Source organism: Nannobrachium achirus (assembly GCF_963921795.1).
Source record: "Nannobrachium achirus genome assembly, chromosome: 14".
Taxonomy (NCBI): domain Eukaryota; kingdom Metazoa; phylum Chordata; class Actinopteri; order Myctophiformes; family Myctophidae; genus Nannobrachium; species Nannobrachium achirus.
In genome coordinates, this window is record NC_137821.1 from 40,927,183 (window position 1) to 40,945,355 (window position 18,173).

Here is an 18,173-nt window from a genome sequence, read left to right on the forward strand (position 1 = left end):
AAATAATCTAATCTATGTAAAAGTCTGGAACGCAAAATGTACTTGGATAAAAGTGCAGTATTGATATAAAAATGTACTTAAAGTACCAAAAGTAGAAAGTACTCATTATGCAGAATCTCCCGTTTCTCAAGTTTTCAATGTAAAATGGTCTTTTGAAAATAGTAGATCTACAAGCTCACAATTGTGAGCTTGTAGATCGGCTATTTTTAAATGGCCAAAATGTATTATATAGCATTAGCTGAAGTGGTTAATGTAAGTTGTGTAATAATCAAAAATAATAATCAAAGTAACTAGTAACTAGTTTTAAATAATTGTAGTGGAGTAAAAGTACAATATTTGCCTCTGAGATGTGGCGGAGTAGAAGTAAAAGTACTGAAAATTGGAAATACTCCAGTAAAGTAAAAGTACAGCTAAATTGTACTTAGTTACACCACTGCTTGTGTGCGCGCCTAAAACCATTGGCCCCATTGCTGGCTCTGTATACACACCACAGCCGCAACGGAGTGTCACGCGACATGAGTGGCTGCCGTGGTTTAGTGTAGCCATGGCGGCTGGCTGGCTCAGCTGGCAGCCTGCAAAGGCACACTGACAATGTGTAATTGGTGTGTCAGAATAGCAGAGCAAACCCACCTGTCCCCCCTTGGAGTAAGGATTACCACATGCACGTCACGTCGGCTTGTGCCGTGTGGTGATGGTGTTTGATTTGGTATGAGTGTACGTTCAGGAGAATTACGAATCAACAGGGTTTTATTTGTCACTCGCTCGTACAGGTACGCGTAGACAGAGGAATGTCGGCATGTTGGCAAGACTGTAACAACAGCAGCACTTTATGCACAAGATAATACTGGCTATATTTATTATCAATAATTTAGTATCAGACTTATAGATTATGCACGTTCCACCTGCAGCGGTTTGCGTACAAAGTAGAAATCTGCCTGGCTCAAGGCCCAGGGCTCCTCACTATAGGATACAGTAGGTGTTGTTAGCTTGTAGATCTGCTATTTAAAATAAAAGTGTCTCGAATAACCACATGGCCAGAATCAACGCGAGGGTGAGAGTTCTTTTTGTCCATAGCTGTCCCCCGTATCCGAGGCCAGACTAACATGCACACTCTGGTTCTGATTTCCTTTAATTAATATCAACTCAGCTCCTCAATAGGCCCCTCCAGTGATGACAAGTTTCAGCGCCAAGTAAGTCTGCACCATGTGTGAAGAAATAGATTCTGTGTGTGTGTGTGTGTGTGTGTGTGCGCGCGTGCGTGCGTGCGTGTGGTGTATGAAACTTCAAGTCAAGTGAATTATCCTGTTGGATTGGTATTGTTGATTGAATATAGCATGAGCATAATGAAGTGTGAATATTGTATTATATATATTTTTAAATATAAATTATTTAAATCTTTTATATATACAGTAAATCTAACTGCACATGAGGCCTGTGCCTATGCACTCCATACTGTTATGTAATCTTACGTACTATTTAATGAAACACCTATTTGTAGACCCAGCAGACCGTCCTTCACCTTTTGCTTCTGTTGTTCATCTCCACTGGAAGAGTTTCCGCGTGCGAGCAGCGTGCTGGATTTCCGTCTACCGATGGCTTTAATTTTCCACCAGTGTGGACCTACGTCTGTGCAAATTAACAGTAACAAGGAATGGAAAAGGGAAACTACACTACGGTACAAGAACGCTAAAGAGAACGACATAAGATGGCTTCTCTGTTGTCTTGCCACTGTTTCTTGGGGCCCGAGGCAATCTGGTTTCAATTTAGACACACGCATGCACGTGTACACACTACACACACACACACACACACAGACGCCTGCTTTTTCTCATTTTGTGGTTAGGGCTGGATGTTGGTCTCACTTTCACTCTCCAACATAAACCGTTCTCTCTTCCACCTTTTCATTTTTGAGTGGATGTGAATGAAGGCACGAGGGTGGGACCTTTCCCCTTTCGGAGGCATGGCACACACGAGCAAAGCTCTTTGTTTTCCTACGAGCCGCCCAACCAAAACCTTGAGAAGGACAGAGTCTCCGGAAGGAACGCATAACTGTCATAACCAAAGACAGGAAATTAAAACTTTTCTTTCCCGTCCAACGACCACATGCGGCTGATGCGTACCGAAAGTCACCAGCCAGTTCCTTTACCGTTTCGCCAGCCAAGTGTGGTTTTTATTCACTCTCACCCTATTTCAAGCATGACTTTATATCGTCACAAAAGGTCAAAATATCTACAATCTCGCATCGCCACACATACTGTAGATCGGCTATATTCACCATGTGTCGTGCGGTGAAGAATATAGGGGCTTGAGTGGTTACATAAAATAGAATATCCAAACTGGTTGCTTCGACGGCAGACCCCCCGGCGTTTGATGGATGGTGGGATCTGGGTGGTGGCCTGATGGCGGCGGTGGTAATATCCCACCCTGGAAGTAACACTATAACAGGCTGGATTAGGTGAATGAATATTGGCTGCGTGATGACTGTCAAACTGCTATCATCCCGTGCCAAGTGCAGTTATCCAGAGACGCGCCGAGTACCTTCTGCCAAAACCACAGCCGTGTTTAAGATGAATGAAAGCTGTTTTGGATGACAGGGCTGCAGTGGAAATAGTGATGATGATGATGATGATGATGATCATGATGATACAATACAGAATTGTTTGTGCCTGCCTGGGGAAACTTGGTTCCCGGGGCCAGCGGCACAGAAAACAGTACGCATCATCTACTGTACAATGTTGGACAGCACATCTTGTGGTCGCTGGATAAGTGCCTTTCTCTCTCTCTCTCTCTCTCTCTCTCTCTCTCTCTCTCTCTCTCTCTCTCTCTCTTCTCTCTCTCTCTCTCTCTTATGCTTCATTTTCCACATTCTCCTCCTCCTCTCTGTCCCTCCTCTTTATCATATTCCTTTTCTTCAACAACTCACAACTCTCGCTCCCCTCAAACTCTATCTTCTATTTTTATCTCCTTCTCTCCTCTCTCTCTCTCTCTCTCTAACGCCAACTTCTTAACGTGCACAATTCCGATGTGCAGGTTGGTGGTGAGCATGGCTGTCTCTGCCCATCGGTGTGTGAAATGAATGTGTGGGCTTCGCGATACACACGTTTCACGATACGACACAAACAATTCACAATATCGATACGATATGTATATGTTATATTTATTTATTTTCCATTATCATGAACATTGGCCATCATCGTTTTGAAAGTTTATAAAATGTATAAAACACATAAAAAAGTGTTATACACACAGAAAGCCGCGGCTAAGCCAATAATTTGAAGAGATTCTTTGTCTCTCTAAAGCAGGCTCTTTGTGTCTCCACAGGGAGGGAACCACTGCTGGTCATCAAATTAATAGCTTAGGGCAGTGTTTCTCAGTCTTTTTTGGCTCGAGTACCCCTTTCCCTGATTTCTGAATCCAAGTACCCCTTTACCCGACAACAACATTATATAACCCCCATTTCAAGAATATAAAATCACAAATAAGAAATGGAAATAGAGTTTCAAACGGTGCCAACTTTCAAATACATCCCAGTTGCCTGCTTATGGTACCATGTAATTTGGGTTAGCAACTATCATGTGTTTCTCCATGTGTCATCATTAAACATAACTGTAAATGTTTTTTCTCCCTCCTACTTATATTTTTCTTTTTGGGGGGGCATCTGCGTACCCCCTAAATTACCTGCGCGAAAACAAAATAAATAGAAGTCTCCATGGGGTTAGTAATCAATAGAAAAAAATATATTTGGGGGTGAACTATCCCTTTACATTTAGGCCTAAATTATTTAATGCTTTAACTATTGAAAAATAGCAGATATGCAAGCTCACAGCGCGGCACAGAGAGAAAGATCTTGAACATTTGGGCAAGTCTTTGAATATCTTTGACTCGATTCTATAATTGTCATCTAAATCCTTCTAAATCAGTGGTCCTCAAACATTTTCATGTCAAGGACCCCCAAAATTACATGTATTTGGCCGCGGACACCCATCTCAAAATATGCTGTTCCAGGGACCACCCCCAGAAGCAAATATTTGAGTTACAAATATTCGCTTTTAAAAATATATTCAAACTCAAAGATTTGCCAAAAAATAAATCAAGATTTTTCAAAAATAGCAGATCTACAAGCTCGCCGCGCGGCACCAGTGAGCTTGTATATCTGCTATTTTTCAATAGTTAAAGTATTGAATATAAGATAATATAAATAGGTTAAGGAATAAGTTATAGTAAGTTCTCACTATAAACGTTGTTTCAGAGGACATAGACACCAACAACAAATGAGTAAATAAATATTGCGTGAAAATAAATTCCACTAACCTCCAGTCCTTGCCCTCCCTCCCTCCTCCCTTCCTCTTCCATCCCAGGTGAAGCTGACCTTGGAGACGGTGGGGCCCGTGGGGGAGGGGGTCGGGGGCGACGGAGAATCCCCGTCGGCCGGCCGCAGGCCGCGGGGCTCGCCGCCCGTCAGCCAGCTGGTGCGCCTGCTGTGGGGCGAGGACACCGCCGAGCTGCAGATGTCCATCGGTCACGTCCCACACATCGCCATGTACCTGTCACTCAAACTGGACTCGGAGTCGCCACAGGAAGAGGTTGGTTTTTCACTATACCAGTGGTTCTCAACACAGACATAGAAAGGTAGACGCCTCTTCCGGCTGGGGGGTGCTGGTCCAAGACTCCTGGCAAGCCTCCCAATAACTCTACGCAAGCCTCCAGAATTCTGAGGCGGGGCTCTTGGGAATTCTGAAGGACGCTTCCTTGTGCGTCACAGAATGGGAAGCTCGGTAGTCCAATCAGATGCAGGACTGGCAGGACTCCCTCTTTCCCATTGGAGGGGGCAGAGTGCCTTCCGCAGTTCCACAGTTATGCACTTCCGCCAGAGGTGTTTGACCAGTCGCGCTAATGAACTGCAGCGGCGGAGGAGGTATCTAGCTTTTTATATCTGTGGTTCTCAACCTTTTTCAGGTTAATAAATTATATTTTAACTGGGGACCCCTCACCCTGACAAGCACTAAAGGGTGCTAAAGATGATCTGCTATTTTCACAATTTCTGCCTAATATTTGACAAAAGTCCTTAAATTGTCCCTTTAGAAAATGTGCAGATACCCTCTATACACTTAAAAATTATGTTGGTTTGTTTACTGTTGAGTGAGAAAACAATGTTGCACATTGAGTTAATCATCTGGGGACCCCCCAAAATAATTTGGGGACCCCCCTGAACTGCACTATGCAACACAACCAGAAGACGGAATTAGGTGACTTCTCGTCGTCCTCAGACGAGCTTCCATCGGAGTCTCCAATCTTTCCGGTTCTCCATACACCCGGCCAGCTCCGAAGAGCTTTCAGCTCCCCGACTTAATTACACATAGACTTGCACATACATGTATGCACACATATATACCATATTTCACCATGTTGTCAGATACCAAGATGATCGCGTGTGTATGTGCAGGTGAGCCTTTACCGATAGCCTACTATGACGGGCAACTGGGTTGAGACGCATGCATGATTTATTCAATGTCCAGAGTGCTTGTATCTCTTTGGATATGTCAGTCCATTTATTTAACATATAAAACCAAAAATATGTACATAAACTCATACTTATGCCTTTCAGAACTACCGTATATTCATAAAAAGCTCTGTCCATAGTATCTCCGAAATGTTCGGTGAGTTAGACTTTACACTTCTTCTCTCCTCTCCTCTAACTTAAGAATCAGAATGTGTTCTAATCTAGTCACACATCCACAGGCACAGTCCACATTTTTCCATCTTTAGTTTTTTCCATTGGTCATATGGTACGGTAACTTAATCCTGACTTTGCAGTCAAAAGCAAGTTCCCTCGCCTTGAGCCCAATTCAAAAGACGTTGGCTAATCTAAATATTGATTTCTATTTATTCTTTGCATCAAGTCAGGGCCTCTTTCTGAAACGGTTGGGGTCTGCTTCATTCATTGCTCCCCAGCGCAACGACTCAACAGTCAGTTGTTACTAAGTGTGTTTTGATAATTGAGTGTAAGAAAATGACTTCAACTCGAGTGCTGCAGTGAAAAAGGGTTGGCTCACTCTCAGTTTTCTGGTACGCTTTGGAGAACTACCGCTCTGGACGACATCCAGTGGGCCCTGTGGGTATACGACTAACAGAAAACAGAACCAAAAGGAGAGAAAAACGACAGGGAGCGAGAGGAGCTCTTATGCCGGGCCGCATAGCTCCTGTCCATAAATGCTCCCTGGGTTCGTATCTGTGAAAACTTCATTCCTCCCCGAGGAGAATCAACATGTGAGCTCTTTAGCCCAAAGAGCAATACTTCAAGGCGTTGTGAAAGCATAAAATCCATTAACACAATGACGAATTTCCTCCCTTTAAATGGATCCGTCCGCTATAAAGTAGCCGTCCCGCAGAGCTGGTGAATGTGAAACCGAGGGAGGAGAAAGGATTACTTCAAGGTTTAACTCCTTTCCTTGGCAAAAGGCATAAGTTGTTTGGCAAGTGGAGAGAGTATACTGTATACTTGAATTCACATTTAGGGGTTTAATCCATTTAGAACTGCAACACATCCGTTTCACTCTAGATCAGGGTCCCTCAATTAGTTTTCCCCAAGGGCCGAATTATGTCTAGGGTACTAAACCGAGGGCCACAACACTGAGGGAGGCAACAGCGGCGTTCCCGCTACTCCAGCGACAGATATACAAGATATCTACAAGCTCTTAAACCAACATTATTATAATTATTATTGGTTGTGGCACTAGTAATTTAGCCCTGGGATTCTTAAATCCTGTGTTGAGTGTCACACAAGGAGAAATGCACTCCTTAAATTTGAAACAAAATAAGTTAAAACCCAATTAACCCGTCTGCTTGAAAAGTAGTCCTAAGCATCCGTATAACAGCAGCCAGTTGACAGTGCAGAGACATAATTGCCTTCTGGACTGGAGTCTGTCTCATTTCTCTCCAAAAGCCCTTGAATATGATTGAAAATGATTAAGAATTACTGTGATTATTATGGTAAGCTTACGTTTTATATCGCACTGACCATAACTGTAACTTTCACTAGTCCTCCAAAAATACTTTTTTGAAAAGAAAGTTTATTTTATTTATTTATTTTTATTTGGGTTGGTGGGGGCCAGATAGAACCCCCCCGTGGGCTGCAAATGGCCCCTATTGGGGAACCCTGCTCTAGATTTTAACCACTTTAACCATTATTTTATGTTTTGACTATTAAAAAATAGCAGATCTACAAGACAAATTGTGAAAATGTGTGCAAATCTTTGAATGTATATATTTTTAAAGCGAACATTTGTAATGCAAATCTTCCTTTCTCTTGGTCCCTGAAACAAAAATATTTTTCAGATGGGGAGTCCGCGGTCAAACACATAATTCTAGGGGGTCCTTGACATGAAAAGGTCGAGCACCACTGATATAGAGACATACGTTTTTTCAGAAAACCACTAGGGTTTTTAAGGCATTTTTCAGGTCTTACAGGGTTTAATTCAAGTTGACGTGAAACCTGAATCCCTAATTATAAGAGTGGGTTACTGACGTATGACCGTCTGGGTCAGAATCCTGTCGGAGGTCGGTCGGTCGGCCTTGTTCTCAAGTGCTAATCCCGGGCGCCAGGGGCGTCACAAGGGGTAGGAAAGTGGGACTGAGTTACCGGGGCCCAAGGTGTAGGGGCCCTAGTAACTTTATCTATTGAAAAATAGCAGATATACAAGCTCACAGCGCGGCACCGAGTGCCGCGCTGCGAGCTTGTAGATCTGCTATTTTTGAAAAGTTGTGAAAATGTGTGAAAATCTTTTAAGCGAACATTTATAACTCAAATTCTGCTTCTGGGGGTCCCTGGAACTGAATATTTTGAGATCGGGGTCCGTGGCCAAATACATATCATCTTGGGGGTCCTTGACATAGGTTTCTTGCACACATTTTCACGATTTTTCAAAAATAGCAGATATACAAGCTCGCAGCGCGGCACTCGGTGCCGCGCTGTGAGCTTGTATATCTGCTATTTTTCAATAGTTAACATTCTTGGGGGGCCCGCAGTGAATCCTTGTACCCAGGGCCCAGAATTTGGTGTGACGCCCCTGCCGGGCGCTGTTGCTCGCGCTCTGCGGGCAGGGCTACACTCTAATTTCTGCCACGAGACCTCCAGTACCGTGTGATCACATATTCCCCGAGGAGACCTAATGGCCGCTTGATGTTTTCTTTATGGTTCAGCTGCACCGGTTCATGGTTCTTTTTTGGCAGAAGCCGAATGGCAGGAGGACTTTTTCTCTTCCTTTTTTTTTTTTACTTTTTCTTTCTGTATTTCAGTGTACGGGCTGACCGAAGCCACATCAGCCAGCGGTCGGTTGCTGTAAATGACAGTGCCCGCGAAACTCTCACTTTGATTTCATGCGTCCTTTGATTGCAGGGTAGCAGAAACCAGAGGGAGGGAAACGCTGTGCTGTGTTTTATTTGCTTTTTCAAACGCTTTTAGCTCCCTGACTTTGTGCTGTTCGTCTTTGCAATCTTGAGTTTCTTTTCACCTTTTGTCTGTGTAAAGTCAACATGCACACAAAAAGGGAAGAACCATTACTGCTATTACATCCATGTCATAGTTGTGAGCTTCCCAAAACAACGTGTTTACCTGGAGGTGTTGGTGTTCTAACTACCAGACATTTATCAGAATTGAAGTCAGAAAAGGAACCGGACAAACGTTATTGCCCAGTTATTGCTCATACTGTGTAACATTCGTTTTAGTCGTAGCTACCTCTGGTGCCTGTTTGCTCCCAATGGCCAATACAAACTACCGTAATATGTGAGTGCGCACCGTGTGGGCATTTTCGAACGCGCCCTCTGTCTCTCTGCTCTTAATGGTTAATAATGGCTGTCTGATGGTGCTGAGCAAGGATAAAAATGTGAATATAATTATATTCACACTTGCATTTACATTCTATAATAGAATATTGGTTCAATCTATCCATCCAGTTACTGTATCTGACTGAACAGTATTATTGCATTGTTGCACAGTATGCTATAATAATGTGTCAGTGTTTCAATAATCACTCATGGCACCACAGTGAGTCTGCTATTTATTTGAGCATTACTGTACAGAAAAAGGTTGTGGGTTTGATACTGACATACTTTAACACCCACTCATGTCATCACTCAGGGGTAGAGAAACCGTTATTAGATTACGAAGGGTTCCCAGTTCGAATCCGGGCTCCCCCTGAGTTAATGTCGAAGAGTCCTTGGGCAAGACTCTGAACCCCTAGTTGCTCCCGGTGAGTAGGTTGGTGCCTTGCATGGTTTCCTCCGCCACCGGTGTATGAATGTGTGCGTGAATGGGTGAATGTAATGCACAATCTATGTAAACCGCCTTGGATAAAAGCGCTATATAAATGCACCATTTACCATTCTTCACTGTGCTGTTTATCCTTTGCCCAGCAAAAACTTTAGGCTACTTTGCCTTTGCCACCAACAATATTAACACGTTGCAAGCCGCGGCAGAACCCTCTGAACAGAGGTAGCGCCGAAGAAATAAGCCATTTATTTACAAACATGTTTTAAAAAAACAAAGCCCACATGATAACAACACGTACTGGAGTGCTCGACACAGCGTACATATTCATCCTGCAGAGGTCGGCGATCTTACTTTGGCGAGGCGGAGGGGAGATCAATTCCATTCGTTTACGTGCGGCGAAGCAGGGAAAGGAGCGATAGAGAAGCGGCGCCCGAACGTGATTGAAACCGCGATCCACGAACAGAGACAAAGACCAGCCATCTTGTTTGAGCTTCTTGCTGAGTTTCAACACTGGGGAGAGGATGAGGCTCCTCCTGGCCAGCCATCCATCCAGAATGTGAGTCAACGGCGTGGCCTGCTGGATATTAGGAGTATCACACCCAGCACCAGAAAATGACTGTCAGAGCATATTAACCCTTTCAGATCGCTCCAAAAAGACACAGAGAAGAATTTCCGATGTTTTTTTTTTTTTTATTATAATTTATATCAAAAGTCCGGGAATAGACGGCGTGGCTGATGGGACCCAGTAGGAAGTCCGAGGGAGTACGGCCAGGCTTAGAAGGTGTTAACTCTTATTAAAAAAAGAAAAATGGCAAAATCTTTTCATATAATGGTATGGCCAAAATAGGGATGCCAGAGTGAATAGTGGTTAAAGTGTGTGGCATGTCTACACATAGAGTATATATGAATATAAAGTATATACTTTTATTGAAGTGGTGGTTGTCTCATTTTTGGAACAAGACTCTCCCCAGTGTTCAATTTGAATTTTATATCGTCCCCGTCAGATGGAAACCTCATACACATATGTTCTACGCTACAGTATACTGTTACTTTTCAGGATTCAAATTCAAAAACAGCAAAAGTAGAAGATCTACAAGCTCTTCGAGCATGTAGATCTGCTACTTTTGATACTTTTGTGTGATGTATTATGTATTATCAAGTAGGGAACTAATTTACGGGTGGGAAAAAACCCCACAAAAAGTTAATATATGGAGAGGTTTCTGCCCGACAGCAATGATATGTTGTTCTTATGCGGCCGGTGTGTCTGTGGATGTTGTTGACCCTGGGGTGAATATCTTCCACAGGGCGGTCCTTCACCTCTTTGTTCTGGTTGCCAAGGCTGTCGCCAAGGCCTTCCACCATTCAAGGTTTTCACCCCCCCAACCAAACAGCAAGGGAATGCTAACAGAACCTCCTCTGAGCTCTCTTCAGTTTGGTTCTGTTCAATTCATCGTGATGCATTGGCATGAAAGTTGTATTCATAATATGTAATATGTAATGTAAGGAGTAGTTCACACAGAAAATGATTTATTTTCTATCAATTACACACCCCATGAAGCCTTGAATTCATGGAGAGGTTTTTGTTTTTGCCACAGTCCTGAGCCAATAATTTGATGACTGACAGAGTACTCAATGGAGACTCTGCAAGTCTCATACCGGAGATCATTGAAAAGTCCAAACATTAATGATGGAAAACAGAAGTTCAAATGTGTATGTGTGTTCGCGTGCATTTTCCCTTTCCCCATTTCACTGAATACTAGGCTAATAATCGACTAATGAATACATCCATTTTATGTCCAAAAAGAGAACCAGTTTCAGAGCGGAGTCGACAGCAAACCACAATATTGTTTCGGGGAGAAATGCAGGCTCTCAGTTCACAGATATACTGTAACCCATTAAGACCTGAGGCTGATTCTACAAAAAAATACGTAGATTCAAAGATTTTCTTTCAAAAACAGCAGCTTTACAAGATCATATGAGCTTGTATACCTGCTATTTTTAGCAGCCAAATGGGATAATTATTCAAGTATATCGTCAATGTCGGGCAGAAACCTCCTATCTCCAAGTTTCAAATGTGTATGTTTTTTTTTCCTCGCAAAGTAAAGCCCTGCTTCATCAGACAAGGCCGTCGCACAAAAGTAGTGAAAACAGCAGATCTACAAGCACACAACGCCTCACGGTGCGAGGCGTTGTGTGCTTGTAGATCGGCTGTTTTCACTAGTTTAGTTCATTTTTTAAAGTGATAAATACAAAACGAAACAGTTTTGGACATACAAGGTTTCCACCCGACAACGACGATATATAGGTATAGTAATGACTTATTTGACCAATGGAATCTTTACTGTGTGCCTGTGTGTGTGTGTCTGTAGCAGGAGATCTTGTACCAGTACCCGTTGTCTGAGGCGTCCAGCCAGTTGAAGGGAGTTCGGGGGATCTTCCTCACTCTGTGTGACATGCTGGAGAATGTCACAGGCGGACGCATCGCCAGGTAAACATTAACACTCTTTGCCTTTTGCACTCTCTTTATTTCCTAAGCCATTATTACTTATTACTTACTTATTTTATCTTTAGACGTGTTGTGTTTTTGTTGTTCTGCTGTTATTTTATATATACCACTGCATTGTCTGAAAGGAAGCCGAACAAAAAAACGTACCTGTGTACCTGTACAAAAGACGTAACAATAAAGTACAACCTTGAACCTTGAACCCTTCACATGTCTCGCGACTGTATCTCGTCTTATAGTTTTCAACACTCAATCTTATGCAGCCTATTGTCTGTCTCCCCCTTTCCATGCTTAACCTCCCTCTCTCTCCTCCTCTTCCTCTCTCCCTCCTGTTGTCCTTCACTGCCATTCCTCCATCCCGACTCCTTCACGTCCCTGAATCCCTCCATCTCTCCCTCTCTCTCTCCCCTCCATCAGTTCATCCCTGCTGCTGGGGAAGTACCTGGTGCATGTGGGCTACTGGAAGGAAGGCAGCAACCTGCTGGTCATCGGCCTGCCTGCTGAGAGGTAGAGCATGCACATCCATTGAGATTCTATTTCCTCAAACAGCTTCAAGGGTTGGCCAATCAGGGTTGTATGCTTGGGGCATGTGGTTTCTGTAAGCTTGGGGCACGTGGTTTGGGGCAAACCCCAGAAATGAAAACTCTTCCTGAAATCCCAGACTCTCTTCCATAAAACATTGCACACGCACGCACGCACGCACGCATGTGAAGCGCCATGGATAAAGGTGCTATATACCGTAAATGCATCATTTACTCATCTCGCCCAGTCTGCATTGGATGACTTCCTGAGCAAGATACATAAGTTTAGAGTCTTAAAGGAGTAGTTCACCCCCAAAATGACTTTTTTTTAATTGATTAGTCACGCCATGGAGGGTAGAGTTCAATAATATTTTTTGTTTTTTGTCACATTCCTAAGACAAAAATGTGATAACAATAAATTTACCCCCATTCATTCCGGATGGTGACCCGTTTCGAAACGGGTCACCATCCGGAATCAATGGGGGTAAATTTACTCGAATCAAATTTTTGTCTTAGGAATGTGACTAAAACCCAAAAATATTATTGAACTCTACTCTCCATGGCATGAGTAATCAATAGAAAAAAAGTCATTTTGGGGGTGAACTACTCCTTTAAGAGCTTTATCTTTTTAAGTTTGACACTCCTGGTTTAAACGGTGTGCTGTGTGTGGATGTCATGTGGACTGGATGCGCGGCCTAGAAGATTTGGATATGAACAGGCCTGCTTTGAAGCAGAGGGGAGCAGTTACAGAATACACACACACTAAACAGATTAGTCACATGAGGCTCAGGAGCCAGAAGGTTTCATAGGGAAGCGCAGGGCATTGCAGGCGTTTGTGCATTTAATTTCAACTGCAAAAATAGAACCACTTTCAACCTGGTGTCCATATTTTGGGCACGTCATCATCGGTGAGGAAGAGATTTTGGTCAACATTTGTAAATTGAGATTTCTTTCTAGTCTTACAATAAAGCCTACATATTTAATAGGGCTTAACCACTAGAACCCCAGCATCCCTATTCTGGGGGGAACATTAGCCAACAAGTTCATCATCAACTGCCCCCCTGCGTCCCTCATAGATGAAGAAAGTATACTGTAGAAAGTTCTTGTCACATGGCAGGTTTACCAGCGTAAAGAAGTGTGTGAAATTAGAGAGATGATAGAGGTAGGGTAGAACAGGCGAGGATGGAAAAAACGAACGAACGGGATAGTTAACTTAAGATTCACGGTATTCACATTAATACATTCAATTACAGCTCAGAATTATATAATACACAATTAATACATATCTCTCAAAGTTTGAATGTTTTCTTCCCCTCCTGTAAAATCCCAGAGTTCAGTTGTCAGTTCCAAGTATTTTGCAGTAGGGATAGCAGTACTAATGTATCCTGTGTTTTTTTTTATTTTTTATCCCTTTTGTTGCCCCCCTGCTCCAGGGTCCCGTTGCTGTACCTCCAGACGGTGGTAGGAGGTGTGGTCCGGACCCTCAAAGTGATGCATGGCTCTTTGGACAGGTTGGTTGGTGGGTCGGTTAGTGCGGTCGTAGCCTTTTCCTTACAGCCCTGCTCCTTTTAACTGGGGTTGGGTCAGGGGCACAAATCATGGAGGCTCCGGTCCGACCGCCGGCTGTCATTTTCTCTGCTTAACGTGAAGATATACTGCAGTATAAATAGTGCAGGTTGTCATAAATCTGAGCAGCGGAGACTTCCCACCTGGCTTAAAACAGAGCACGCATTGTCTGACGAAACCCCCGCCCTATCTCTCTCTCCCTCTCTCCGTCTCTCCGTCTCTCCGTCTCTCCGTCTGTCCCTCTCCCTCTCCCTCTCCCTCTCCCTCTCTCTCTCTCTCCCTCTCCCTCTCCCTCTCCCTCTCCCTCTCCCTCTCTATCTCCCATCGACTTATTTCATAATCGTGACAAACCTATCTGACTGCATGGATTGAGGTTGTCAGACAGATTTCATTCATTTTTATTATACGTTTAAAAAGTATTAGATTATGTCAAACTTCTGTTCTGTTCTATTGTTTTAAATTGTATTTTTTTGTTCAGAAGCATCTGCCATAGAATTCTTCTATTTGCTCCGGTTCCTTCCTTCTACATCTTCCATAAAACCCTGATGATCTTGGGATATTTCATTTCTAGACACATTTTCTTATAAGAAAATTGGTTTAGAATGATAAGACCTCGTACACATAATTCTATTGTCCTAATTGTTTAGGATCATCACTTCACACTGTTTCACAAATCACAGATTGGGAAGGCGTAACATCTGATTTTGCTTTAAAGTCAACAGGACATTTTTATTCACTAATAAATTCATATAAATTAAACTCAAGACAAGAAATCTGGTTGATTTGACATAGAGCTTGTAGGTCACCTATTTTCACAATATTTATCTGTGGAATCGAGTCAAACTAATAAGGCCTAGAATTATTGAATGCTTTAACCAGTGAAAAATTGTAGATATACAAGCTCACAGCGCGGCACTCGTCTGCGAGCTTGTAGATCTGCTATTTTTGAAAAAGTTGTGAAAATTTGTGCAATTCTTTGAATATATGTATTATCAAAGCGAACGTTTGTAACTCAAATTTAGCTTCTGGGTGGTCCCTGGAACTAAATATTTTGAGATCACACCCCCGCGTCTGCCTCCACCTCGCCGAGATCTATCTTTAGAGGGGTCCCTGGTTCCTGTGCGTTCAGGCATTCCGGAGAAACGGACTCCTTCACCCGAGTATATGCTGTTGTTTTGTTGAGGCAAGCTACTTCCTGAGAAGTCAGCAAGATGCGCTGTGATTGGCCGGCAGTGTATAACCCTCGCTGTGATTGGCCGGTAGTGTATGATGACGTAATTTTTCCGCGAAAACCGGAGGATCACAGAAAACATATAAAGAGAAGGCTTTAGAAGCTGAAAATAACGGAGTGGGTGTTCTAAAACTTTAGCGATTTAACAGTTAGGACAATTTTAAGATTTGTTTTATAAAAAAAGTTACATGGTATAACTTTAAAGCATAAAATAATGATACCCAACAATGTGTACCCGTTCTGAATGGGTTTTAATGTACGTGTGTCCCCGGCCCAGGCCTTTAACCCCTTGTTGTTGTGGTGCAGTGCATTCCGCCAGGTGGACAGCTCTCCCAGACTGGACCATTTCTTCTGCCTGTTCTTCCAGCAGCTCATCCAGCCCTCCCGCTTGACGGACAGCTCCTCTGTCCCGCCCCCCGACGTCTCCGGGGCGCTCTTCCTCGACGGCCTGCCTGCGGTCCGCTGGCTCACCCTGCCTCCTGAGATCAAGGTGTGTGTGTAAATGGTGCATTTATATAGCACCTTTATCCAAGGCGCTATATGTAGATCAGGGACGTGCTGGGCTCCTGATTCAGCCCGGGAAAAAGAGTTGTAGAGGCCCTCATTGTGCGCTACGGAGAGAGATCTCTCTCCATAGCGCTGCTGCTGCTAAAGATTTGCCATTTCAGATCATGACAAAGTGACAAGCCAGTGGGCCAATTACATGAGTTATATTTCGTCATTGTCGGGTGGAAATCTTGTATGTCCAAAACCGTTTGTTTTGTATTTATCATTTTAAAAATGATTTAAACTAGTGAAAACAGCCGATCTACAAGCACACAGTGCGAGGCGTTGAGTGCTTGTAGATCTGCTGTTTTCACTACTTTTGTGCGACGGCCTTGTATGATGAAGGCATGTCCCTGACGTAGATTGTGCATTACATTAACCCATTCACACACACATATTCATACATTAATGGCAGAGGAAACCAATGCAAGGCACCAACCTGCTCATCAGCAGCAACTAGGGGTTCAGAGCCTTGCTCAAGGACTCTTCGACACTAACTCTGGGGGAGCCCGGGATCGAAATGGGAACCCTTCGGGAACCCTCTGTGTTCTAAGACGGCAACTCTACCCCTGAGCCACTGCTACCCCTGTGTGTGTGTGTGTGTGTGTGTGTGTGTGTGTGTGTGTGTGTGTGTGTGTGTGTGTGTGTGTGTGTGTGTGTGTGTGTGTGTGTGTGTGTGTGTGTGTGTGTGTGTGTGTGTGTGTGTGTGTGTGTGTTGCCCTCTAGTGTGTAATGTGTAGAATGACACCTCATTTGTCACAGCCATCCTGCAGAGTTCCTATGCTAGAGGTGCCTGCAGTTTCATGACTGCAACTCCAGCAGATCTAGGCATTTTTGGATATAATTATTTAGTTAACTATTACACAGGAAACAGGAACAGATTGAGAAGGGTACTGTTGCGCAGCCTAGACAGACTAGCGCGCACGCGCGAACACACCCACACACACCCACACACACACACACACACACACACACACACACACACACACACACACACACACACACACACACACAGGGTATAGCTGCTCGAATTCAACGCTCCACTTCGAACCGATGGTTAGATTTTTTTTATTAGAATTATTTCTAAAGTGAACATTTTAACTAGATTTTTTTGCTCTTGGGGGTCCCTGGAACTAAACATTTTCAGATGGGGGTCCGCTGCACCATTAGGAGACATAATCTACCTGAGGTGTTAAGTCACTTCAACGCTGCATAATATTCAAATTGTGTGTGGATGTAATCATGACATTTTAGCCGCTTAAACCCTCTTCCTTAGTTGACTGGGATCCACCAGGGCTCTATACTAGGCTGGATGGATCGAAATTCCATATTCTACATAATTACGTCATCACACAATGACATCACAACATTGTCATCACAAACTTGTTATGATATCACAACATTGTCATCACAACCATGTCCTTTAAAAGTAATTTTCCAATTAACAAAGTTTCATTCAACAACTTTTTTCAACTAAATAATCGTAAGTCGTTTAACAGCTTATCCTGTAAATTAGTTGCTCTGTTTCACGGTGGTGCTGGCGTGTGAAATGTCTCGCTGGACGATACATTTGAAAGGACGACCTAAGAATGGCTACCATGCTGCTGTGGTAGTCGGACACAAGCTGTACTCATTTGGAATGTCCAACAACTACAACAGTGATCAGATTGAAGTCAACATCTTCAACACGTTGTCTTTGCGTTGGAGGAAGTTGCCCCCAGTGACAAATGGAAGAGGACAAGGTCCCATTGAGGTTCCCTCTGGGGGCTATGGCCACACAGCTGTGCTGGTAGAAGAAACTGTCTACATCTGGGGAGGAGGAGCGTATCCTTTATGCAATGTGCTTTATGCCTTTGATGTCGACACCCACAGCTGGTTCAAACCCACTGTTTCTGGGACTATTCCAGAAGCAAGGCAATTCCACTCAGCCTGTGTCCTGGAGAAGGCCATGTATGTGTATGGAGGATACAACCAGATGCATGGCCTTCTCCACAAGTTGGAAACCACCATAATGGTCTGGTCTTTAATTAACACCAGAGGCACTACTACACCACCACTTTTATCTGGTCACTCTGCCACCATCATTGGAACAAAGATGTTTGTATTTGGGGGCTATGAGAGCTGCTACTACAACAGCATCAGAGTGTTTGACACAGAGACCAACTGCTGGCTGAGCATCGCTTCTGGACACCTTCTCCCAGAAGAACGTGGTTGTCATTCAGCCTTTGCCTACAATGGAGAGCTGTACATATTCGGTGGCAATAACAGGAACCAGTTCTTCAATGATCTGTGGAAATTCAGTCCAGATACCTTTTCCTGGAAGAAGGTTGAGCCCAAGGGGAAAGACCCGTGCACGATGTATGGTATGTGCTGTTGCATGGTGGGAGATTGTATTATCATCCATGGAGGATTCAAAGGATACAATAACTCCATTCCTGGTGACCTGTACACCCTAGACTTAAATCCTAGCCTGAAGATGTTATGCAAGCTAGCAGTCACTCAGCTTGGTCTGCATCAGTCTGAACTCCCACATGACAT

General features: G+C 43.6%; 1 protein-coding gene across 1 annotated transcript in view; it reads left to right on the forward strand.

Moving 5' to 3' along the window:
• Positions 1-18,173, forward strand: part of intu (inturned planar cell polarity protein) — a 43,624-nt gene that overhangs the window by 10,778 nt on the left and 14,673 nt on the right. The window contains exons 5-9 of the mRNA XM_080741828.1: positions 4,359-4,583; positions 11,638-11,756; positions 12,189-12,278; positions 13,726-13,803; positions 15,396-15,579. Of these exons, the coding sequence (XP_080597954.1) occupies positions 4,359-4,583; positions 11,638-11,756; positions 12,189-12,278; positions 13,726-13,803; positions 15,396-15,579 (696 nt within the window). The remainder of the gene's footprint in view (positions 1-4,358; positions 4,584-11,637; positions 11,757-12,188; positions 12,279-13,725; positions 13,804-15,395; positions 15,580-18,173) is intronic.